The 26,205-nt window shown below is 41.3% G+C and overlaps 2 protein-coding genes across 6 annotated transcripts in view; both read left to right on the top strand.

The window, feature by feature from the left end:
* Nucleotides 1-14,224, top strand: si:ch73-90k17.1. 2 transcript variants are annotated; one of them, XM_044028330.1, is made up of 19 exons: nt 1-2,760; nt 2,854-3,012; nt 3,586-3,704; nt 3,809-3,992; nt 4,426-4,538; nt 4,622-5,588; nt 6,263-6,387; nt 7,524-7,767; nt 7,971-8,098; nt 8,194-8,290; nt 8,415-8,537; nt 8,804-8,976; nt 9,285-9,382; nt 10,190-10,317; nt 10,814-10,994; nt 11,803-11,947; nt 13,742-13,818; nt 14,034-14,083; nt 14,174-14,224. In XM_044028330.1, the coding sequence occupies exons 1-17, from the start codon at nt 2,382-2,384 to the stop codon at nt 13,814-13,816; spliced, it is 3,438 nt and encodes a 1,145-aa protein (XP_043884265.1). In that variant the 5' UTR covers nt 1-2,381; the 3' UTR covers nt 13,817-13,818; nt 14,034-14,083; nt 14,174-14,224. The 2 variants fall into 2 exon arrangements, with proteins under 2 accessions (XP_043884265.1, XP_043884266.1); XM_044028331.1 differs by having other exon boundaries at nt 13,742-14,083.
* A 2,972-nt stretch (nt 14,225-17,196) lies between these two features.
* rbfox2 (RNA binding fox-1 homolog 2) overlaps nt 17,197-26,205 on the top strand; it is a 39,086-nt gene continuing 30,077 nt past the window's right edge. For 3 of the 4 annotated variants that reach the window (XM_044027644.1, XM_044027645.1, XM_044027643.1), the window contains exons 1-2: nt 17,198-18,385; nt 25,781-25,831. In XM_044027644.1, the coding sequence (XP_043883579.1) occupies nt 18,143-18,385; nt 25,781-25,831 (294 nt within the window). In that variant the 5' untranslated portion in view covers nt 17,198-18,142. Of the gene's footprint in view, nt 18,386-25,780; nt 25,832-26,205 lie in introns of all 4 variants that reach the window. The other variant, XM_044027646.1, reaches the window with a different exon arrangement.

Below are 26,205 nucleotides of genomic sequence, written 5' to 3'. Positions count from 1 at the left end.
GTGATTACATTGACATTTTTCTAAAATCCTTATTGTTAAAGGTTCTGACAGTTGAAAGGAAATAGCCTTTATCGCTATTTCTGTGTTACATTACTATGTGTAATGCTGACTGCGCACTGATAGACCCATTACTGTAAGTATGTCTGTTTTTATCGTAGAGCTGCTGAAATGAGAATCATCAAGAGATGCTCTCACAGTGAATGATGAGTAGATGCACTATCAATTCCCCTTGTGTGCCACTTCTGAGCCTGTGGAGTTTTCTATCTCTGCAGAAAGTCTAACAGTCTAACAAGCACTGTGGAGACACGGAAGCACTTGCTAGTGTTATGTAAGGACAAGGAAATATTACAGGCAATAATCATATTTCTGATTTGCTTTGACTGTCATGTTTTTTCCACTTTTACCAGTTCCTTCATTCATCCTAACACGTTGTAAAATGAGGACATCCTTCCACTAAGACCAACACACATGCTATTGTAACTGAAAATGCCGGCTTCACCTAAGTGGGTTACTGAATAATGAAATTATCAACTGGACTCATGAGCCATGGAGCATGAACAGCCAAAGCCTCATTTTATTCTCTTCAACTCTGGAACAACAGTCACAGGAACACACCCAAAACATCTGTTTTATGGCAACTCTATGGGGACACACCTTTTCAAACACATAAGCACACATCCCACTTTCTCATTAAATAGCCCCCCAGGAGACAAAACTACACACACAAGGCATTCAAAACCTGACAAAGTCCTTTAAGGGCAATAACTGCCTCATTATTTTCAGGCCCCGGCAAACACTCACTGAACAAACTCCCAGAACATCCACTTTACAACAACTAGACACTCTGCGACTGGTCCAAATCATTGGATGGAATACTGAGAGGAAAAACAATATCACATAAATGCTTCACTAGCACCAGCACTGTATCATTGTGGGCTGTTTATTTCTTCATTATGTGAGCAGAATTACACACTTGGATCATGATATTTTTGAAATGGTTGGTTATGGCCAGGCGGTAAATGTACCAGCACAAATGTTCTGTTTACAGTTTCGACTTATGACAAATCTGTTTTCAGTTTCCACTAATCCCTTTTGTTTTGTAAGTGAATTGCTTTATAAGTTGCTCAAAAATCTGCACTCAGTGGTAGAAATGCGGAGAAAAGAACACATCTGTAACCACTGATATGGAACAAAACTTTCAACAGCCACCAACTCTTCTTTAACTGCATCAAATGACCCACAAGATGTCCTCTCTTTCCTCATTAGCTGGAAAAAGACCAAAAAAAGAGATGTCGGTGACCTCAACTGATTTTCAGTCAAATGCGGCATTGTTTGTGTGTTTACCATGCAAGATTTATGACTCTCACATGTCTGTCATGAGAGTGAAACGATCATGGATTTTCAAAAACGCAAATAATATTGTACTGATTTGGATGTGTGTGGAAAGTCAGGTTTATTAAGCGCATTAAATTACAAATGATTTCAGGAGGACATGTTTTGTGGGGAGTAAAGTGTGAAGCATCAGAGCTCAAGCACTATAAGAGTGAACACTGTATTTTATGTATTATATTGTTCTATATCAGAGTGTCATTATGATGAAATCTTTGTATTCTACTAATACTTTGTGCAACCCAGTAACCCCCTTGTGTTACTGAATAATCTGTCAGTTATTTTCTCCATAAAGGGCTTGCCTGTAAAATATGTGAACATGTTAAAAAATTATTCACCCAGATGTGACAGCTTAAAAATATTCACATGTTGTTTTGATCAAGTCTAAAGCTCCAAGACATTCAGTTAACGTAACAAAAACAAACAATCTAATGGCTGTGGCACGTGGAGGTGAAAGCGCTGCTCCTAAAAAAAGTGACTGCATACCTTACTATGATTGTGATTTAGTGTGGCCCATGAGAGAAATATCAAGAAATGTAAATTTGGAAAAACACTAGGGTGAAAAAAAAAGAAAAGAAATGTACATGAGGAATACAGAAAAAAGAAGAAAAACAGAATGATACATCATCACTAAAGTGAGTGTCCAGGAAATGAAAATGTGTCGACATGATACTGCATTGCTAGATTTAAGCAAACTTTAAATGAAATGGCTGTAACCTGGTGGGACCTTTCTAATATGATAAGGCACATGTGGTTCCAACAGAGAACTCCTCAGAGTTTACTTTAACTGTGATAATTAGGTTGATGCTGTGGTGGCTGAGGAGTCACTGTGACGATCAAACAAACGGATGATAAGCAGATTTACTGCAATATTCGCGTAATATTCGCTGTGACCCTCTGAGCACTTGCTGCGTTTTCATTGGCCCGTGCGTAATTGCTATTTAACGCTTCGCCCTCGCGCCCAGGTGAGCAAAAGCATCAACAACCCAGTGATGTCTTGCAAACAGAAAATGAACTGTATTTTCATTATGGTTGTGTTAACCGTTTATCATGTGTGTCACTCGGTGAGTTTAGGACACCGACAACAAGTCCCACACTCCACAGCTGCCAGGTGGGAAAAGATTGACCCCAAACAGGGACGTTTTCACGCGGATCTCCAGAGCGCAAGTCTGCGCAAAACCAACCGCTCGGGTCTCCAGCAACACCGGCCCGAATCTGCTGCTTTTGTCGGGGACAAACGTCCACACTTCACTGTTACAAAACTGAATGAAACTGGCAGCAACGTAGTTTTACCCAGCATGAACCGGACTACTGCTGAGATCAGGCTGAAGGCCTCAGACCCAGAAGACGGACATCAAGCAGATTTTACAGGTTAAAGCTACTTTAGCTTGGGAATTGCACGTGTTATGGGGTGCAACGCTCAGTAATGGAGCTCACTCTTGACACTTTGTTTATATCCTTCAGGTTTCCATGGAGTCAAGGGTATGGTTTTGGGTCCATCATTTGACTCGGATCCACATTTTATGGAGTGGCTGCAAATGAAGCCTTTGGTGCAGTGTGATGACAGTGTCATGACCTTCACTGCTTCAGGACAAGGACTGACACACCTGTTGGTAGACAGAGGTAAAGTCATCAGAATATAACTTTTGAATACTTCTAGTTTCTTGCAAAGATGTTATTAAAATTAAAAAAAATGTTTGCACTGTAGTTCATGCCTGATGAGTTCACCAGCACCTAAACTTTACATTTACAAGGATTACATTAGGTTATAGAAGCTGTGCTGGAAATCTACTTTATGACGTGCACTACTGATCTACGTTTAAAGAAATTTTAAGTTATTTCATGGATCCTTTATGTAGTAATATATGACAAAAAAGTGAGTTAGAGTGTCAGCATTATCTCAGCCATGGATGTTGTGTTTTGGGCCCTGTTTGTCTGTTTGTGTGCAGCGTTACTCAAATAGGTTAAGACAGATTTTTATAACATTTTCTTGGGATGCCAAGAAAAATATGATGGTAATCCAGACAGACACTCCTTTCTTATGTTGCTGTTTTTTATAAATAATGAATGAATGAATAAATAAATATTTGATATATAAACTTGATAAATAGTGAAACATTTGTTTATTAGTTTATTTCCTGTAGATTGACTAATTCATTCATAATGTAATTTTTTATTTTTTATTTTTTTGTACAGCGGCAGAGTCTCCTATCTCTCTGTTACGGTTGCCTCCGCACTGTGGGTATTCAGTGAGGATGTCATTGAGTGACCTGGAGATGATGGTGCCGTACAATGCGTGTTACATTACACGAGAGGTACCATCTGCACCAAGGCCATTGTTTTGCCTTAAGCTGGTCCAATGACCTGTGATGTCACCCTGTTTTTTTTGTTTCTGTTTTGTGTGTTGTTTTTTTGTTAGAACGGCAGGTATGTGTTGCCCATGTTGTGGTGGGACAGTCCTGTGAAGCTGTCCTGTCCTGAGCATCTGCCCACTGCTGCCTCGCCTTTGTCCCCCTCTGTTCCTTCAGTCTTGTGCTCCCCCTATGGCATGACAGTGCAGATGTATGGACAAGAGCAGGATATACCGAATATGAGAGTCACAGGTATGTCGGCTTCTGAAATGTCTAATGAAATGTGTTTTTTTTTTTTATTATTTATAACGATTATAACTGTTATTGCCAAGAATTTTTCCTTTTTTTTTTTTTACCATACTGTATATCTACGAATAAAGCAATCCACATGGATAACAATGAGTATTTGGAAATCAATATTTACATGTCTTAAGTACTTGAAAGCAAATAAGTAATACAATTCTCCTCAGTTTTATTCTATCTCAATAAACATATTTAATAAACTCAACTCTATTACTATTATTTCTGATGAAAAACAGTGTAACTGTATAATTTTCCAATGTCAAATTAAACCTGTCTCTATGCTGACGAGAGTATAATTCTGGTGAAGATATATAGATCCATATAATTTGCTCATTTTATATAGTACTAAAAAAGTAGATACATTTTAAAATCCTCTTTACAGTGAATGGAGACTGGGGTCCATTTGTATCTGAAGGGTGTGCGTATCTGGTCCACTCCAGACCTGATGAGCTCACCTTCTTCATCCCTTACACAATTCCCTGCATCATTAATGAAGTAAGTTGTCTGATTTCAGTGTGTCCTCGTCTGAGGCTACTGGCATCTATCAGTAATGTTTATTCTTTTCATGTATTTTACAGGAGGGACTGCATCTCCAGCTTGTAATAGATAATCAGGAGTATATCCTCTCGTGTCCTGTCATTCCTCAGTTTGCCTCCATCCCATATCCTGTTAGCCCTATGACCACCTCCTATCCTCCTCCCCCTCCTCAGATTCCTGACATTCCAGACTACCTTTACTACCAATACCCTGGGCTCAAGAATCCCCATCTTCCCCAGGTCTATCCTCCCGGTCCACAACCTGTCATGGATCCTTATATGTTGCCTCACTCTCCTGAAAAGCACCAAATGTATCCTTCCCCTCCTTATTATCCTGAGTTAGAACATAGCGTATCTGCCTTCTCTCTTAGCCTAGCGCCTGGTAGTCATTCCCACCTAGTTTATATGTTGCCCCTTGGCCCTTCTCACCATTCACCTTGGTTGTTTTACCACCATGTGCCACTCTACTACCCTGCAGTGGCACCTGCTACAACCACTGCTCCTCCAGCTGCTCAGCTCCCTGGACCTCCAGCAAGTCCTCACTATTATCTTCAGACACTGCACTATCCTGCACCCACTGCTGCAGCAGTGACCAGGGCGCCACAATCTCCTGCTCCCCTCTCTCCGCCTGAACAGCCCGGGGAGCCACAGTTTCCAGCTGGTCCATATTTACCTCACAGCTCTTACTATCCTGATGGACTAAAACCTGGTCCTGACGTACAACCGCCCCCGTTTTACCCCTACAGTCCCTACTATAGTTTTTACCCAACATACTACCATCCACCTTACCCTCTTATGCCCCAGTATCCTGACATTCAAACACCGAAGAGCAAAATGAAGCCTGTCACCAGCACTGCCACTTCTACTGCAGCTCCTGCTGCCTCATGTATGACAACATCAACATCAACCTCAACTCAGCCCACAACACAGACGCCTCTTCACCAGTGTCTGACGGGGAGGATGGCTGTCTTCCTACCTTTTGCTCACCTAGACTCCATCCAGGTTAAAGGTCGGTGTTAATCTGATGAAGATTATTCTTGCTGTTATCATTAGCAAATTGTTGTCCCCCTTTTTTGTTGTGCTTTGGAAATTTTAGATGCATAAAAAACATAGCAGGAGCTCAATCTGTTTTTATAATATAAATTGCATTGCTACCTGTAAAGTAACCTGGCTATTCCCTTTGAATGCCTCTCGATAGATGATGATGATTCCTTGCAATGCCAAGTTTATCTTTGTAACTCATTCCCAACCTAAAATACAACTTAATCACACTTGCTCTGTCCGTCCCAAAGCGTCAGCCCTCTTCGCTCGCTTTACTATTTCTCCCCGCCTGTGTGGGTTTTCTCTGGTTTCCTCCCATAGTCCAAAAACATGCGATATGGGGATTAGCTAATTAATTGGACACTCTAAAATTGACCGTAGGTGTTAATGTGAGAGTGAATGGTTGTTTGTCTCTTATGTGGTCGTGTAATGGACTGGGAACTGTCCAGGGTGTACCCCGCCTTGCATTTATATTTACATAAGAAACGGGTCCAATAGATGCTGCTAAATCCTACGCACGGTACCTTTCAAAGTAAAACTGCTATACAGTGTACCTTTGCAGGTCCCAAATCAGCTTTCACAGGAAGTATATTCACGTTGCTTAAGCTAGTGAAGATCTAACAGCCACTGTTTTTGTATCAGATGAAATGAAGACATGGCAGCCTCTCTCCAATGTGTCACTACTGTGTGGGTACATGCTGCAGATGGCTCAAGGCGCCGGGGTTTTCCTTCACTCTCCTCTGCCTGCCTGCAACAGCCAATCAGTGGTAAGATCCTCAGTCAAACTTTGGAAAAACCTCAGATTGCATCTTATTTATGACTGCCTGACTCTCATTCTTGTCTCTTTTTGTAAAAGTAACCATGAAGGGTTGCTTCTTTGAGGTCATGTCGTATCAAATTATGTCATGACAGGATGTGGTTTTGACAAATAATTTTAAAATCTCATACCAAAACTCATCTTTTCCATATTAGCTGTTGGTATTTGACATACTTGAATGAAGAGGATAGTGTATCAGATACGTTTTTTTTTATGCCTAGAAGCTTGCACAAGAGTGCATGTGAAAGAATCAACAATACAGGTCAACTCTTAAATTAAATAATGATTGTGATGATACAAAATGCAACAGCTAAACGAGAATGATGTGATACGTATGTGCTGTATGTAGATACAACAGAGGAAGAAAGACTTTTGGCAATAAAAGTTGAAATATTACTTTTGATGTTTCTTGATCTGTGTCGTATTTGAGGCTTTGTTATTTCCTTGATTACATTGTAATAATGTCTTATATAATTGCTAAACATTTCTGCATGGTGTGATCACCCATGTATAAATTGCAGCAATTCCCAAAGGCATGCTTGTGCAGTTTGTCATGGAACTTTGTGGGTGTGTTGTTAAAATAACCTTGGAGAACTCATCACAAGAACTATGTGGATTTAGACTCTCATCGTGCACAACCCAGGCTGACTCAGTGATGTTGTATTCAGGACTCTGTGTAGGCCAGACCATCTGTTACAGGGCTTCTTTGTTTCTTCACTAAAGACTCTGGCCTTATATTGATGGTGTGATGCACGAAGAACAAACTGCATGTGCTTTTGCACATCACTGCATATCAATTGTTGGAGAATATGATTGTAAAAAATCTGTCACGTTTTTTGGTGGTTGTCACTCCAGTGATTTATGACATCAATCCTGCTTGTATATGAAACACAGATGACATTCTTATATTTACAACCAATCCCATATGGGCTGCATGCAGCATTTGCTCTGCATGCAGCATTTGCTCTGCATGCATTTGTACTTCTTCATGTACTGTGCAACCCAACTGGTAAGAGCACAGGGTGAAATTGCAGGAGCAGGAAATAGTTCTGTGGTTGTTGTTACCTGATTGACTTCTCCCCGTAGACTCCCACAACCATTTCCTTACCTCTGAGATTTTGGGATCTGTCCAAAGCACAGTATCGGACTCTGGAACCACAATGTCCCTATGAAGGTGCCTCTGAAACTCCTACAGTAGTTACTCCAACTGTCCCCCCCGCCCCACCCAGCACCACGGTCTCTGCTGACCCAAAGCCTCGAGTCATCTGCTCCTCCCATCAAATGACAGTGAAGCTCCCCTCTGGTCCCATCTCTGGAATTCTTTTTAAAGGTGTGTGCCTATATAGCCTAGATGCTAATGAATTTGTTCCGTATAGTGCATATGGTTGCTATCATCTCTGTATGCAGTGAATTTGACTTTGGGGGTGAGGGGAAATACTGTTTTTTTTTTTTTTTGCTTTAACTCTTTTAGTTATAAAGCTGAGAGCTGTTATAATCTACACAAAACATATGTTTCCACATGTTGTTTTTTAGATGTCAAAGAGAACCAGATAAGCCTTCAAGATGCCCCAAAGCACTGTGGATACTCTGCAAGCAAAGGCAAAGATGGCAAAATCCTTCTCAGTCTCGACCTACACACTCACTGCCACATGGTCGTGCAGGTATTGACTCAGATTTCACACTGATCTCATGACCTTTTGTATAATTGACCATTTTCTGTACCTATTAACTGTTGTGTAAATATTTTCTCTAAAAGGGTAAAATGTACATAATCTCTGTTGTCTATATGACGCAAAAAGGGAGAAGGGAGGCTCGGTTTTCTTGTCCAGTTGTCGCCCCAGCGTCCCAGAAAGGTAGGTTCATTTTATGTTTCCACCTCTGTAAGGCTATTCTGTTCACTAAAAGGTGTTTTTTTTTCCCCAGGCCATTCTGAGTTATTTTAACTGTACGGCTGACATTTATCCTGCTGTCCCACAGATTGCAACCTCCCCAGCAAACACCGTCTCCCCTGTGGACCCGCATTTGTGTCCCAGCCGCAGTGCCTCTCCATGGGTTGCTGCTTCAGCAAGCACACCCCCGCTTGCTACTACCCCATGGATGGTGAGCTGCAGCTTAAGTCCCCACTGGCATTTAAGTGCAGTTAAGCTGTTTTGGGTATGAAATTTTAAGCGCTATAGCTGCTGGATATGTGAAGAGGCATATTCAGGGCCAGCACAGCATGATTCAAGCTGCCAGAATGTGAAAAGGCTATAAAATACCTTGGGTCTCATTATCAATTGCCTCCTGAGATTTCTGACCTTTTGTTTAACTGACCTTTACATAACTGTGCGTGTGTATCTGTGTGTGTGTGTACGCGTCTTCTCCAGAGTGCACTATTGACCACCACTTTGTCTTCTCCGTGCCTGCCTCCATCACTGAGCCCCCTCTTTCCCCTGCCCTGCTTGTTGCTGCTGGCAACTCCACCTGCAAACCTCAGAGGGTGACTTCTGACTATGCCCTGTTCAAGATCCCAATGGATGGCTGCGGGGCACGCAGAGTGGTGAGCTTTAATCAATGAACACCTTTCCCAGAATTTTGATTAGCCACAGTGAGCAGAACATTGCTGAATGTCATCAGACAATCTATTTTTTATACATATATATCGTCACAAAATTCCATGACAAGAAAAAATGAGATTGAGTCATAAACTGATCTTCACAGTCTTGGTAACTACATACAGCTTTTTTCTTAGAAAGAAAAAGGCTATTGTAGTGAATTATCAGTGATAATTGATATCGTTGTTACGGATAGATAAATAAATACTAATACACACATAATACATTTCTGTATCTGATGCTGTCCTGACAGGTGATGGGGAAAACTGTGATCTACATGGTGGAGATCATCAGCAAGGTTCAAGGCCTCAGTCTCAGCTATGGCACCATCACAAGAGATTCTCCTGTCAGGTCAGAGCACGTTACTCTCAATTGTAAGGGTATCTGACAGTCTGCCGAGGGACACGTGACATTATAGTATTGTCATTCACCCTTGTCTGCAAGTGCATGTGCAGACCCGTATATAGACATCAGCTTGCAGCGCAAAATGTGCAAATCAGACTGTATGCAGAGATTTTGCATGCTCTGAGACAGCAAGGGAAGCTCAGCTTCCTCTAAGATGTTGTCAAATATATACATTTCAATACTGAATGTGTCACTAGTTCATTCAGAATCGGCTTTTTATCACGGCGGATGAAGGATCACCTTATGTGATTTTCGTATTCTCTATGGGACGACACAGTAGGTTTCTTTACTGCGGTGAGCTCGACGGTGATTGGTGATTGGACAAATGTGGCAAATACGTCACTTCAGGGAAGCCGAGCTTCTCTTGGGGTCAATGGAGCAGCGGGCAGAGACGAACGCTGGGCTTCTGCATGATGATTGGAGGAACTGTCTGAAAGGCGGAACCAGTTTTTGATTGACAGCGTTTGCAGAAACATACACGACAGTGGAGCGTGTTCTGCCTCAGTCCTGTGCAGATTTTGGGACTGAAGAGTGTGGGAAGGCCTTTAGTGCTGAGAGGAAGCAGGAGTTTTTCCCTGACCAAACGATAAACCAGTTAATGGTAGTTAACTTTGTTATGTCAATTGTCATTCTAAACTTTAATATTATTAGAAATTTCAATCACTTTTTTTTTCTTTGTCTGACAAATAATATTTTAAAATCTTCTTTCTTCTTCCTGTCTATTTTTATGTTATGTAACATCCTCCTCCTCAGGTTTTTGGTGGAGTGCCGGTTTCAGCCGGACTCTGTCCTGACTGTGAGCTACCTGGTTAAAACTCCCACCCTTGGTCCTGGAGTTCAGACCCAGGAGAAGTTCGGAGTCCAGCTCAGGATTGCCAAAGGTAAATAATCATTTCAACACAAGCAACTTCACATAACTTTTTTTTGTTCTTGTTTTATGTTGTTAACTTCAGGCAGAACAGAATTGAAAGTAATTCTCTAACTCTACCCTCAACAATCAATCAACCAGACTTCATTTATATAACGGGTATGAATCATAGAACAAAGTGCTTTACACAATAAAATCACCCTCTCACAAACAGATATACACACCAAACAGTTACAGGAAGAGTATTTGAAAGAAAAACATGTTAGGGTGTAACATGCACAGTGCAACAAAAGGACAATAAAAGAGAGAAGAGACAAAACTGTCAGGAAATACAATCATCAATGAGGAAACACTGAGGTCACAAAGGTAGCTGGAATTAATAAAAATAAGGCATTACAAATAAAAGGTACTGATATACTAAGCAAAGGTTTATCAGCTACTTTAAAGTTTTTTGTGTAAGTGAACGTCAATATTATCTCCATTTTAAAATACACCTCATCTTCTCACAGATGCTCAGTACAGCAGTTATTACCCTCAGTATCACCAGCCCCTGCAGATGCTGCTGGGGAGACCCCTCTACCTGGAAGTGCGACTGCTGAACCCTCCAGATCCCAGTTTGCTGCTGCTGGTGAACTATTGTGTGGCTTACCCCCGCTCTGGGACGTCTGTGTGGGTGCTGCTTTATAATGGGTATGTTTAACCCTCTTATGAACATCATGATATCCAGATTTTATGGCTGTAGAATTGTTAAATGTTTCAATGAGTGAGTGAATCTTGTCTGTGATTGGACAGTCGTTCCACAGAAGTCCTGAGGTGCTACTGTAATGACAAGTTTATGGGCGCAAAGCTCTATTTCTCTACTTTCTGCTATCCATCCATCCATCTTCTGCCACATTTCCTCCACATGAGGCTCGCGGGGGTGCTTTGCCAATCTCAACATCGCCGGTCCATAGTTTTTGAATTTTTTTAGATATCACAAATGGTCTAGGTATTGAGAAGTACGCATGCCAAATCTTGTCTGTGATGATAGGATGGTAACTGAAGGGTTGAACATTTGGTGTCATCAACAAAAACATACTCAAGTCAACAGAGGAGGGCGGGATACTGTCAAGGGAACAGACGAGATTAACTCGACCATTCACAACCTTGCACCTCCATATCTGTCCGACCTCTGTTGCATTCTCTCTCGTATCCTCAGATCGTCTCACCACCATGGGGAGCAGAGCTTTCAGCCGCGCTGTTCCCCAGCTCTGGAACTCGCTACCACCTGAATTAAGAAATATCAATTCACTTCCACTCTTTAAATCCGCACTCAAAACTCCATTGCACTGTAACCTATTTGACCTGTTTCTCTGTATCTTGTGTATTTCTGATAGTTTGTTTGTACTTTTCTTCATTCTTTGTTCACTGTCCTTGAGTGCTGAAAGGTGCCTATAAATAAAAGCTGTTATTGTTATAGACACAATAGCCTCTTTAATCACTAATCTAATGTTTCTAGATGTCCCAACCCCTTGGATCCAGCCCCACATCAGGCCGTTTTGTCAGATCCTCAACCATCCTCTCCTCAAGGTCAGATCCGTCGCTTCACCATCAGCACCTTTCAGTTTCTTCCTGATGGTGAGCTCAAGGACCCAAATGAAGAGGTAAGAATTATACACATACAACGGTGCTATATATTACAGAAGGATTACTTTACTCTCTATTGCGTAGATCCGTGGAGTGTCCAACGCCCCAGAAAGTGATATTTTTACACATTTTGTGCATACCAGATTTTTCATGGACACGGTAAACACGTCTGATAATAAAGGAATTATGTAGTTTGTTGACTATGGGGATAAGTTAAATATTCCTCTATTGCAGCTGTGTACCCTATGGAGAGAATATCAGTTAGAAAGGTCATGCTTTTGTTAGCAATACAAGTCATAAATGAAATACACTGGCTACAGGTGTGTGAAGTGCAGAACTCGATAAGCATGGTTGACAGGGGAAATCCCCCCACTACCATGGCTTGTATCCACACATATCCCTGTTGAGCCTTTTTGTCTCCTCTCTGTAGTGTGCTACAGTATGTTTATGATGTAAAGGAGATGTATTTGCTTTGAGTAATATGCGCCCTCGGATTGGAAGGAAAATCACAGTTTTCTATGAAGGGTATATTTGCTGAATGATGAAGATAATATAATCTATATAAACACCTTCCAGGACTTCAGTGGCTCTGTACAGATCTGAAATGGGGTTAGGGTTAGTGCTAAAATAACAATGCATATAAAATTGTGTATGACGCTTTATAAAAGAGTAGTAGATTAGACATTTTAAGAATGTACATGTACTACTTTTTTGTTGTTGGTGAGATGAGAAGATTGATTGCAGTGCCTTGTCTGGAGGATTTGATTAGCGTTGCTTGAACACTGGAAACAGGGGAAAAGAGTTTCCCTGACTCTGTCCAGAGGTTACAAATATTTTTTAAGGGGGTTATGAATTTGTGGTGAACATTCCTTTAAGACAGAACCAGGCTAGTTATTTTACAAACATACAACATAAGCAAACTGCCTGCTGGTTGCATTTTCCAGACAGATGTACAGAGTGGCATTAATATAGATATTTAAAGGAACACTTCACTGATTTGCATTTAGCTTTGTATTAATAGAATAGGGGTAGTATTTTTTTGAAAAATTGTGCTTCCCAACCTCAGTTTCCCCTGCGTCGAGAAATATCTTCATTCTTGTCTTTCTTACGTGCTCACCAGTGTTAGCGTAACTGCAAAGATGGTGGACACGTTTACATTCTGGGAATGAGGTCCCGTCCCCCTGCGAGTGGGTCTAAAAAGTGTGGAATTAGCGTTGCGGTTTCAAACCTCGGACCAAGGCTCTGACCAAGTGTCACGTAACAAAAAAAAGAATGAAGATATTTCTCGACTCAGGGGAAACTGAGGTTGGGAAGCACACATTTTCAAAAATACTACCCCTATTCTAGTAATACAAAGCTAAATGCAAATCGGTGAAGTATTCTTTTAACTAGGTATTAAATGCTGGCATTTCCTTTAATGTCACATTGTTTCTTTAAGCATATTTCTCCTACATTTTTATATGTTGAATTAAAACAAAATGGAGAGACAATGTGTGTTTCCAGTGTGTGAATGAATTCACCCCATAGTAAATGTAGTCTTAAAAGGCCAAATGCAAACTGTTTAGGTCAAATTCACACATTTATTTATTTTCTTTTTACTCACAATGAAGTGGAAAATGAATCAATTTTACATCTGTATCTCTATATCGCAAGGCAGCATTTTATTACAGAGAGATGTCGAGAGGCCATTTTGTGAAAGTGCAAATTCTGGCCAAATCTCAATTGCGAGCAGCTGTTCGTCGCGCCACATTGCACGACTCTCTGGAGACTGGACACTATACGTCTACTCCTGCTCTTCTTTGCCCTCTCAGATCTACTTCATGTGCTCCACTGAAATCTGCTCACCACGTGACGGACCCTGCGTTGAGGGATGCTTCGGCCAATGATGGTGAGGAAAATTAGCTCTCTGTCCTCGGATCACCCACCACACCCTCGTGAACTCTGGAAGAACACACGAAAACACCCATGAAAGAGACTCATTGCACCAAAAACAGTCTGGGAGCCAGCAGTGGCTGCATTTCCATATGACAGCAGGACAATGATTTAGTAATGAGGAGGAATTCTGAATTATTTATGAAGACTGATCCATTTCCTGTTTTTCAGTTACAACATGCCTGGAGTTGGTTTGAGACAAAGATGATTATGACGATCTGGTAAGCAGTATTATAACTGTGTTGAGGTTTTGTTCGAATTCACCAGTGTTGCACTTCCATTCTGACGTCCCTCTGTTCTCTTCTTTTCAGGCCTCGGACATCACTCATTTAACTTGACCAATAAAAGCCATTACAGAACAATCAGTGTGTGTGTTTGTGTGTCTGCAGTCATTTTATTTTTATTGTAGGCAGAAGCACTCAATCAAAAAAGGGAGGCTGCATTGTTTACTTGAAACACTTGTGTGTGTGGGACTGGCTTTCTTTGTTGGTCCTCATGTTTTATGATGCACAGGTTTACTTCAGAAAGTGTCAAGCAAATTAACCACAAATGACCAATATTCTCCTAATTCCACAGTGAGAGTAGGTGAAACGGAACACGTCTACTGTACAAGAGAAATCTGCAGTATTTCCACCTGCTCAGTTGTTCAAACATAGGTAAATTCCCTTGCTTTGGGGCAATAACCCAATCAAAAATCAACCCCCACTGTGAAATGTGTACATACTACACTCCTTTGCTGGAGTATTAAACATCCTATATAACTGTTTTAAAACAAATGAAGTTATAATTCTTAACAATATCAGAAATGCTTACTTTTGAGGTTTTGATGTCCTCAACTTTTACAAGAAAAGGCCATGACCTAAGGTAATACATCATTGTTTTCTATGATGTAAGATAAAATGTAATTTTAGTAACTCCCTTTAGGACACTACTACAAATTTACTATACAATTACAACACAATTTACCTGAAAACAAATGATGATGATTAAAAGAACTCTCACAACTATGCAAACGGGTGATAATGTTACCCTTTTGCATTGAACATTGAAAATAATACAAATTAACTGTTTGCATTGTGTAAAATGTAGGTAAAAAAGGTTTTTGTCTTAGATTTAAATTACACGGATAGAACTGTAGAGGCCAGCCAGTTAAATCAGCTCAGCGTAAAACCTCTAATTCTCATTGATAAATAACAGGTGTTGGTTTGTGTGAATAGTTGTGGTTACATGCAGGACTTCTTCTTGGCTGGGTGTTGTGCATTCCTGAGTTCTTTGTTGTCACCGTGCCAGGCAACACAGCTGAGACTTTCAACAAGTTCCTGTGCATTCAGTATTTTATATAATGGCAAAGTGTTGTATAAATTAAACAGACAGGGTATGACATGAAGTGTAATGCAGTTTTTGTTGCCCTCACACAAATGTCCAGTCTTAATTTTAACAATTATAATTGTGTTCATTTGCTCTGGGCAAGGAACTATGTCTCCAATTTCTATATAATTTAGTTGTGTGTCCTTAAAAGTCAGGTTTAGAATTTTAAAAGGAGCATTTTGCTTGTCCTGTATTTTGCTTCAGCAAACGGCCTTCGTAATGGTCCTTGTAATGTTTGACCACTGGGTGTCATCCAAGCAATAAAAATGCCACCGAAACGTAAGATTCTCTATGCTGCATAACCAACAGCTCAGCTGGTTGTGAGCAACTTGGCCTGTGTATTTGTATGTAACCAGTTGGGCACAAACTCGTCTGCAGCTTCATATAATGATGTACAACCACATCTTTGACCCACTGTCTGTGATTTGGCCTCACACCACATAGAGGTATATAAAACTCAAGATTTGATGAATGTGTTTTTGGAGCATTGTGCTGCAGTGAAAGTGTAAAAAAAAAAATGAAAAAGATGCATTTTAAAAAAGAAGTTTAAGGATGAGGAGTGCAGACATGGTGGACTCTGAAATGGGGGGTTCTCTGGAGGTTAATGGCACACTGAAAATGTTTCTAATCTTAAAGATTATTTTCCTATGATGGTAAACTGAATGTCAAAAAAGACATCTCCCCATGAGGACTACTGTTCCTGAATAAATCGGTGTCTATACCAGACAAAATAAAAAATATAGAAATTAGTATAAACACACATGGGATTGTGCAGCTGTATTTGTTAAGACTCTGCAGTGACTTCCATTCATCTGGCAGACTAAACCTTACCGCAATCATATCCAGTTAAGGCCTAACCCTAATCTCAGTAACCTGAGCCTTAGTCAATCATGTAGTCATGTGTAAGACTGGAGAAGAGTACACACATATATATGTATATATATGTATATATATATATATATATATATATATATATATATGTATATATATATACATATATGACACCATGGTACCATGATGCACTTGGGAAAGTGAGGTGAGCAGAGGAGTCATTAGATGTCGTTATTGATGCTTTTCCACTATACTGTACGGACACTACTCGGTTTGGTATCAGACACATTGTTTTCCATTACTATAGTTAGTACCTCCTCATCATGGGCGGAGTTGTCATTCAGCGGCTGCACGAAACTACCGTATATACGCGACGCAGACACCCAAACTAGTGACGAGCAAAGCAGTTGTTTTCAGTGTACTGAATCATTAGAATGAGTTCATTAAAAGGATGAGTTCAGTATTTCCTGCATGAAGCACATACTCTGTCTGACAGTTACTGAACTGAAATACAGCTGAATGGGTTGCGATTTGGCCAGCTTTCAGCAGTGCTGCTGCTAAACACACCAGACACCTTGTTTTTAGTTTAGTATGTTTACCATTTTTGTTTGGGTTTGGGACTTTTCCATCCCCTTATACATTGTGTGTGCTGTAGCTCCTTTATTTCCATATAGTGTGTATTGTGTTGTGTTTTCTTCATCACATGTAAACTTTCATGTACGTAGAAACTAAGTGGGCAAATGACTCCAAAAGTGTGTGTGGTCTGACCCTGCCTTTTTTTTAAAAACTCAACACAAAACAGTGTGTGACCTCACGGGGTACAGTTGTTTATGTCCATACTGAATAAACACCAACATTTAAAAATAAAATATTAACAGAAATAAAATGTGGACCCGGCTTTGGTCCCCATGAGGACTGTGGTCTTGACAAGGTCAGTGTTTTTGCATGAAAATGTCCTACAGAGGTACACACACACACACACACACACAGAGTAATGGAAGCACTGCGGCACACTGCGTGTATCAGCAGCAGCAGCAGCAGAAGGCTGCATGGCTCAGCGTTCAAAGGGAGAGCGGAAGATAGGAGGAGGGAGGAAGGAGGAGGGGGAGAAGGAGGAGGGGGGAATGACTACACCGAGAGAGTAGGAGGAGGAAGAGGAGGAGGGGGAGAGGACAATTTCCTTTCTGTAACACGCTGCAAGAACACACCGGGAAACGAAGCGAGGAAAGAAAATAACACGGGGGAGAAAATAGCGAGAAAGAGAGAGGGTGAGGAGGAAACACTGCAGTCCCCCTGTCCCTCTGCCCGTCTGTCCGACCGTCGGCTTGGTATTTTTTTAATTGTTGGGGGTGGGGAGAAGAAAGAAATCGCATTTTCTTGTTACGGAGGCTTGCGAACGAACATGGGGGGAAGAGGGAGCTCCTGACGAGGATTGACTTCCAGTGAAGCTCTGCTATGCGCTGCAAGTCTGCGGTTAATAAGACAGAGAGGAGGTGAAGAAGAATAAGGAGGAGAAGAAGAAGAATAAGGAGGAGGAGAAGGGGAAGAAGAAGAAGAAGAAGTCTGCTAGGGAAGACATGTTGAGGCTTTTCTCCGTCCTCGGGCTGCAGTAGGAGGTTGATGTAGAGCCTAAAAACAGACTCGTCAGAAATTAAAAAGAAAGGAGGCCAAATGGACACGGTGCGGTAGACTGTGTTCAGGAGCCATTGTTTTTGGACGGTGTTTATTTAATTGTTTTGTTATGATATGGAATGACGAAGGCCTCATAGGCAGTGAATAAATACACGGTCAGCAAACTCAACAGAGCTATTTATATGTAGGGGAAACGCTCGTCTTCTGAGTGTGGTGTTTATGGGAATTTTTTTAGTGTTTGGATCCGAAACATTTCCAGATATATCAACTCTTAAGAGGGTCATACAAAGGCCCTGCACCAGAGACACAGCGGAGGCTACCTGGCTGCTCTCATACTGTATTTAAAAAATAATAAAACACGAGGTTTGGTTTAAGCACAAAGGTGCACCAGGGAGGAACATTTTTAGCCCCGGTTTACCTCACGAGAGAGGGGAAAAAAAGATTTTTAAATGTTAATGTCGACCGACGTTGCGTCAATCATGCTGCCCGTGTCCCGGGGTCTCATGGACCGGGATAGAGAGCTGGACACACTGGCCGGAGTGCACCCAAACCCGGGCGGTGCTCCTGCGGCTGTTCGGGGAATGAAGCGCGGAGACCCGGAGCCTGACGGACAGGCGGCGGCGGCTCTGGTGGACTCGGCCGGGGCGGAGTGCAAGCGTCCCCGCATCGATGGCTCAGGAGGACTCGGCGAGGTTGGTCAAATGAGCACCTTTGCTGGACTCTTATGTCCAAATGCAGTCACACCTGAGCACATGGGTCTCTGAATGCACAGTAGCTACCATTATTACCACAGTTTTATTTTAGTAACACACACGAAGTAACCGTCTTATTACTGTGTTTTGAGTTTACGTGGTTGTTTATTAGTACCAAAGGAATAGCTGCTGCAGTCACGTTGTGAGCAGTCGTAGTCCATCTTCTTCCACGCTAACGCACCTGAAAATGCGTCACGTGACCATTTATGTACAGTGGGCATGCGCATGCAGGTGTAAACAGAACACATTATCTTTGCAATTGTCTGCTTTTGAATTCTGTCATGAGAATGACGACGAGGTGAAACTACAATTAAAAGTAAGTTTTAAAGGTTTAGGGTGTAAGAAATAATGGCATGAAATGGTGAGACTGTAGACTGTAATTTGTCCATTTGGGCTGCCGTTGAAACATATTCAAGACAGTAGCCTCCATGAAGCAAGCCCTTTGCCTCAAGTAAGTCTTATTCCAAAGCTACAAAAAAATCGATAAAGCATTTGTACTTATGGGTAGCATATTCAGCCCCTGTCAAAAAACCCTCCTAAATACTAAGCATTGGACCTTTAACATAACAACAACAACAACAACAAATCTAGGAGCAAATGCAGAAAACTGCGTCATCATTTCCACAGGTCAGTTTCTGCCCATCCAGATAAAACCGCAGTTTTCAAACAAAAACATAGCCAGCAATTTATGTTTCAGGGGTTTTGAAAATCACATGTTTTTTTTAGAATAGTGTGGATGAAGGCAACTAAGCACACACCAGTGGTGCCACCAGTCCATTCCTTACTCTGCAGGAAATGACACCATGGTTGTGTTGACCTTTTCAGCGACAGCACATATTAACTGCATCGTTTGTTTATCTCATAACTCGGTCATCACACAGGCGTGCACACTTGTGATGGCACAGTGACTTCAAATTTGATGATTTCTGTTGAGGAAGATGAAATGGCCAAGAACATAGTATCTCTATCCATTTACTTGCGTCGCCATTATTGTAATCTTCTGGTGCACTGATCACAGTGGGCTCTCTCTCTCAGACAGATGGCAATGGCAATTGAACACAGAATCGGTTATACTGTCGCACACATCACCTCGACAAATGACTATGGATGGTCAGCGACCATTAAGGGCTTTGCAGTTGTCCACTCTGAAATACAATTAGTAGGGTACAAGGCTCGCGATATTACACCTCAGGTATTTAACGTCATGTTTTTAAAGGACCTACAATTTGTCATCGTGCAATTTGTATGAACTGGAGTTAGTCTTATTACGGTGCAGCTCAGAGATCCAGCTGCTTTAAACCCCCACTAAAGAGCACTGTGTTATATGAATATCACTGAAGCCTGTGCAGAGTTACAGCAGAGTCCAGGGAATGTAAACAGACTTGACCTTTATTATGCAAAAAACCCTCCAGTGTGTATCGTAATGGTGTGGACAGCATTTGGTTTATAATAGAAATTGATGTATGTGTTTGCTTGTATGATCTTATTGGTTTGGGGGGGATGGTGTTGGGGCACAACGACCCTTTGACTGGGATGCAGTGCAATCAGCCAAAACCTAATCAGTCTAACTACTTTGTTTCTCAGACCCCTGCTTTTTTATTTTAATCACGATTAGCACCACAGTGCTTGGAATAAGCTCTCATTATGCATTTAACCTCTCTTGACCTTTTTCTGTTAAATGTCAGTGAAATCTATTTGCTTCTTTCTGTATTCCCTTGTCAGTCGTTTAAAAATGGTCAAATATTTCTTAATAAAGCAGCAGAGGAGGACAGGAGGATGCTCAGGACATCATTACAGTATATTATGACGGGTGAAGCACTCCTTTTAAAGATGGAAAGCTTTCTCCCCGCCATGATAGCACCAGTAATGGAGGTGAAGTGGCCTGTTTGCTCCTGTTTGGAAAACTAAATGGATGGCTTTACATTATCATGCTGTCTGTGTGTGTTGACAGACAGGCTTAGGAACATAATGCACTTAAAACCAGATGTGAGTGGAAGAGTGTATGTCTGTGTGGGACAGAGAAGCACAGATCAATAGCTTCAGCACCTAAAATGTATTGAACGTGAGCTGGCTGGACAGTCCGGAAATGAGAGTGGGAAAAATACCCTACCTCCCTCCCTCCCTCCATCCCTCTTTCCCTCCCCCTCCCTGACTCGCAGTTGGTGCAGGAACAGATTTGCCCTATCACTGGCAGTAAAGAGGCTTTGTTTCCAGCTAATGGGATCACATCTCAAACTGGAGGGGGCATTATAACCACACTGATCTCTGAGATCCTTATCTAAGGCAGTGGATTTGCAATGCACAGGCACATACATAAACATACATACTTGATACAGATTATAATAATTAAAATTAGATTTAACAACTGACATCAACTGATTTCAATAAGCCACATTAATCACTCACTGTAACTGTCAGCCTCAGAGCCAGGTGTAATGACTGTGACATACAGAATATTTATTACCCTAACCATGTGATGCCATGGATATTTAGCCAAAAAACAAAGTTGTGTTGCCCAGTTTTCCTACTATTTAAGGTTCTTGTCTTCCTAAGAAATATCTATAAAATGCACACAAGCACTTCTGTATAGCAAATCCTTAGAAGCAGGCAGAGTGGGGAAAGTATTAAAGAAAACCATTCCCTGGCTCATTAAAGCTCTGGGTCTCTTTTTCTCTATGCTTTATTGCTGATTAAGAAAAAAATATCTATATTGCTGACATCCCAGCAGGAGGTGAACTCTGACCTATGATTCAAGCCAGCACTTTGGGGTGTGGCTTTGAGTAAAGAGCAATCCATTTTAACAGCTGCAGCCTAATGATGGGATCTTTCCCATTTGGCTATTGACCCTGCTGTTTTTCTCATTAGCTGGCAGGGTATGATGTCATCACACTGTGGGGGTGGAATGCGCTGTCAAGTCAGATTTGTGAAGTTAAAGCAGAGCAGTTGTACATGTAAAAGTCAGTGCAGCACGCAGTATGTCATCTAAAATGGGCAATATAAAGCGAGTGGAAGGAAAAAACAAACTGTGAGGACTTCTAATGTTCACTGCTGCTCATAGAAACTGGACGCTGACTAGTTGAAAAGATATTTAAAGCAATCTTCTGGACAGGCATCGACTGGAGCGTTCCCTCTCAAAGATAAAATGAACATATTTGCCATATTGGCCTGCCTTTGCAGCACAGGTGAAGCTGTGTATTTTTTCAGGGCAACAGGAAGCTCATAACACAACACCCTGCATCTCCAGCCCAGGTCAGATTTTGCAAAATGTTGAGAGGAGGTTGTCGACTTCAGTACGCATCCGGCGTGCTGAGCAGCCCATGTTTTGTTGTCACGGTGTAGGAACCGAGACTCAAACGTAATAAGGGCTTGCCTGCAGTGACAGCACCGGGGACAAATGACTTGACGAGGACATTAATGTAGGTGGATCGCCGCTCTGCACTTTCATTTCAGTCCCGACACTGAAATAGAATGAAAAAGTCAAGAAAAGAAAAATGCACTCTGTGCTGCAAGTTCAGAATATTTATTTAGGTCTCTGTTTTCCCCTGATTAATGGCGAAAGGATGTCTGTTGACTGAATTGTATTTGAGAGACCAACAAACCGAAGACAATATGTACCTGTTCTCACGCCAAGTATTTAACATTTGTCTCATGTGATCACTAAAAATAATTATATTTTTCTATCTTTAAATAGCAAAAGGGGGGGAAAAAGTCAGTATTATGGCTGACTGCTACACACAGTATATAGCTTGGAAACTCTATAGTGTACAAATATTTTTGGTTTATTATGAAACTCTTGTGGGTCAGCAGATGTCGACAGAGTTTGTGGTTTTTAATTGTGGCTCGGGATGCACTTGCATCCTGACTGAGCTCACACGAGTCTCCCTTCCCCAACTGCAATGAAATGATTTGTTGGTCTGAAGGTATTTTCTTATTTTGATGGTGTACATAAATGTATTATTCATGTCTGTTAGCAACCAGACGTTTTTAGCATTTTGCCAATATTTCATCTGATGAAAGTTTTCAATACTTATGTGTAATCCTACATAATTTGACTATATAAACAGTTGTGTGGCATTGAATTCAGACATTTTCTGTAGTTTCTGGTTGAATTCCTGGTAAAATGTCAAAACCAAATAGCAGGCTAGCATATTTAAATGAGTTTGGTCACTAGCTTTGGTCCCAGAAGCCCAGTTTCAGGCCCTGGTTCCAGTGGATTTGATGAACGATGTAATGATGTAATCATGATGGTAATTGTTCTGCAATTAATTATTTCAGGCAAATCCTAATTGTATCCAATCAGCACTGATATAAATTGGGGTGGAAAATGACAGGTTTCCCTTATTGCAGATCAGTTTGATTATGAAACATGCAAATTGCTAACACATGCTGCTATGTGATTTATTTTAAGCCAGAACTGTCAAGGCAGCTTCCAAAATCCACTTGGACTGTAGCCCACATCTCCCTGAAGACACACGTGTAGGTTTACTGTGGAAAGTTGAAGGGATGTGAGGGAGAGTGAAGTTCACATCATCCAGTCGCATGTTTGGAGGCTTAGCACATAAGTGCTCTGTGGGTGAAAGGGATTCACATCCTCCTGACTAAACAGCGTCCTGCTTACAGTCAGGTAGGATGACTTTCCGAACAGTCAAATGTGGTCCCTCTTTTGGGGACTACAGCAGTCAAGCAGCAAGACACTGCACAAAGACTCTTAACCTAATTGGAGAAACACACACACAGTTATTTGAGAGGAGTAACAGCGTTCTAATGTAGAAGGGATCGCTGCTGACTTGTGAAAAGCTGGTGTGAAGGAGAAACTTGGGGCTGATTTGCACATAAGCAGCGGAGGCGTCAATGAGAAATGAGAAATTTCCAACTTTCCAAGCAGCAGCGTGAGCAGCAGCCAATTCAATCACATTATGCAAATATTCCGACAGACGGGTGCACTAGCCAATCAAATCAAGTTATGTGTATAAGCTCAGATATTACACCACCCCAGAGGGAGCTCTTTTAAAGACCACTCTCCTCACTGCGGGTGTTTTTTTGTTGGACATAATACAACCAGCAATTGCGGGCCTGGCGTACATCATTTTCCAACATTAGCAACTCTTGCTATGACCTAAGCCATTACAGACTACTTTTCTAACTAAGATTCCGTTTGTTTACACCGCTGTGGTGGAAGGAAACATTTCTGCAGAAGTGAGCGGTGCCATTGCAGCGTTTAAGCCATCAGAGTTTACACAGTTAGATCAAGCCATATATCGCAGAACTTGGCTGACTCAATGGGAGATTGTCTGCATTTATATTGCCCTTTTCTAGTCTTGGTGACCACTTTACACTACATTTTTACTATTGGCACATTCATACCGCTCATCTATGTGCAGAACGCTGTTGTTGTCGATGATATAGCAACTGGCAGGGGGAGGTGACCGTGATCGGATAGCAGTTGGATCTCAATGTGGACACCGGAGACGCGTGTGGTAAAGGCTATCCGATCACAGAAAACGCATTCTAATTCCAGATATATATATATATATATATATGTGTATATATATTTGAACCGTGCAACTTCCAGCCAAAATGGCGTTTTATTTCCAGCTGTTGTATGACAGGAGTGTTAAGCTTTGGTTCTGCCTCTGTCAAGTGTTACATGTACATATACTTATGAGTCGGCCTTCAAAAGTGCCTGAGCTTCTCATCCTGTGTCCCCCCCCTCATTCAGGCTTTTTGGTCTCCCCCTCCTCCACTATTCTCCATCTGTTTACTTCGAGTCATGATGTTACTTTCTCATGATTGCTCAGACAGTCTTCCTGAGCCGATTTGTCCCCAAAAAAAAACAATATCATTAAAAAAAAACCCTTGGCAGGAATTGGCTACTGTTTATCACTAGCCCTAAAATAGTCTTAACTCTTACTTTATATATTTTTATTATATATTTTTCATTTTATTCACAAGTGATTGTGGTGTAGAGTGAGAGACGGATGCACACTCATCCTGAGCTGCTTCCATTCCCCATTCCTCCCAGTTCCTTAAGGAAATTAAGCACATGACTCCTCTTGTATGAGTCATTGTCTTTGCTCCCTCCATCTCATTTTGTTTTTGCTTTTCATTGCTGTCCATTTTCTGTTGTATTTCTGGCCCTGGTTCCTCCCTCAGCCTCTTAATCATATGAATTCCAGATGTCTGTTCATACAACGTATATATATATATATATATATATTTTTTTATTTGTTTTGATCCCTCCTCTTCTTCATACCTTCACTTCATTGCATCACAGTTTGGCCTCACTGTAAAATAAGGTTTATACTTTATTCATGTTATTCAAGCCTCTAAGAAGTGATTCATTATTTATAGCTTCTACGTCCCAAAGCCAGTTCACTAAGTACATTTTTGGCTCTGAGATAGACTTGCACAAACAGCATTTTTCAATAGTGAGGACACGTCATTCTCCCCTCTCCAACACCAGGTCTCTTGCATTTGGAAATGTTGTGCTTACTTTTAGCGAAATAGCCCCATGGGGTCTAGAGTTAGATGGCTACAGTGTTAATCTGGCAAACCCAAGCTGTGAAGCATGCAGAGCAAAGTGTTTCCCCTCAGGACAGAATAGACGTGGGACATTGGTTCCAGATGAAAAAGAAGATCAGGGGAAGGACAGATAGAGGAGGGAGGAGTTGAGTTGTTTTCTAATGTAGTGATATGAAGCCGGAGATGGGCAAATCTGTTTTGTCCTTCAAAGCATGCTGTAATTGCTGCGAAAAGCTGCTTCTTAATGTAGTATATTAACATAAAAGCCAGAACACAGCATAATGAGCATACATAAAGCGAGTTACAAACTATTTCAGGGACAAGAGACATCATTTATCTTTTAATATTTGGCTTTTGCATCTTATTTAACGATAATTCCTCACCAGATGTTTGATGTATTTGTCTCCACTCCACGCTACCAGAACACTGAGAGGAAAGTATTGGAGGGTGCCTCGGGGCTCATAATGGTATTTCATGCCAGCGAGCTTCATTCTCACTGTCACTCCCGACCTATTTGTGATTTAAGAGTCGTGGCTAGGCACTTTTTGCCCGTTTTTCATCTCCTCCATCTCACTTGCCCCCATTATAGCGTCTTTATAAGCAGACAAAAGATCCACTGGGTGGAAAACTCCAGAGGAGATAGCAAGAGTGTGTCACTGGAGTTAATTTGATTTGGAATCGGCAACACTAAAGAACTGTAAAGTCAAATATAGCGACACCACTAACTGGGGAAAAAAGGAGCCCATGATCCTCTGTATTAAAAATTATATTTAACTGTTTTTTTAATTGACTAATGGCCCTCTTCTTTTTCAGAATAATGACCCTTTGACCCTTGGTTACCACGGCTACCCGTCTCATAGTCAGGTAAGGACAAATTGACGTCACTGCACACACATAACATATAAAATCTATGTTTCATAATATCCTGCCATTCCATCCTGAGGTGTTTGTGGATACAGTGTGTATGTGGCTTTTATATATCTCAGTGAGGCTCTATAAACCACAAGGTGGGGGTGTAGATTATAATTTGTCAGTCGTGTAGAAGAAGACAAGCCTCCACACCCTTCACTCTTCCAACCCTCCCACGACTTTTCTTTCTCAAACAGTCAGCAGTATTGTTAATCATCTGAGAAAAACAAACCTTTTTTTTTCCCTTTATAGCACCTTTAAGCCTGCAAATATTTTTTTCTCTCTGCTAACAAACAAATACCCATCCACACAGAGCAAAGGAACCAAAC

Source organism: Solea senegalensis, linkage group LG6, assembly GCF_019176455.1.
Source record: "Solea senegalensis isolate Sse05_10M linkage group LG6, IFAPA_SoseM_1, whole genome shotgun sequence".
In the NCBI taxonomy this organism is placed as follows: Eukaryota; Metazoa; Chordata; class Actinopteri; order Pleuronectiformes; family Soleidae; genus Solea; species Solea senegalensis.
This window is presented reverse-complemented; position numbering and strand designations above follow the sequence as displayed.

Bases quoted from the DNA above. Each gene is read 5' to 3' on its own strand.
- si:ch73-90k17.1 (XM_044028330.1), top strand. From the start codon at position 2,382: ATGTCTTGCAAACAGAAAATGAACTGTATTTTCATTATGGTTGTGTTA. The intron at 7,768-7,970 runs GTGTGTGCCTAT...GTTGTTTTTTAG, and splicing joins CTCTGGAATTCTTTTTAAAG to ATGTCAAAGAGAACCAGATA. The intron at 9,383-10,189 runs GTCAGAGCACGT...CCTCCTCCTCAG, and splicing joins ACAAGAGATTCTCCTGTCAG to GTTTTTGGTGGAGTGCCGGT.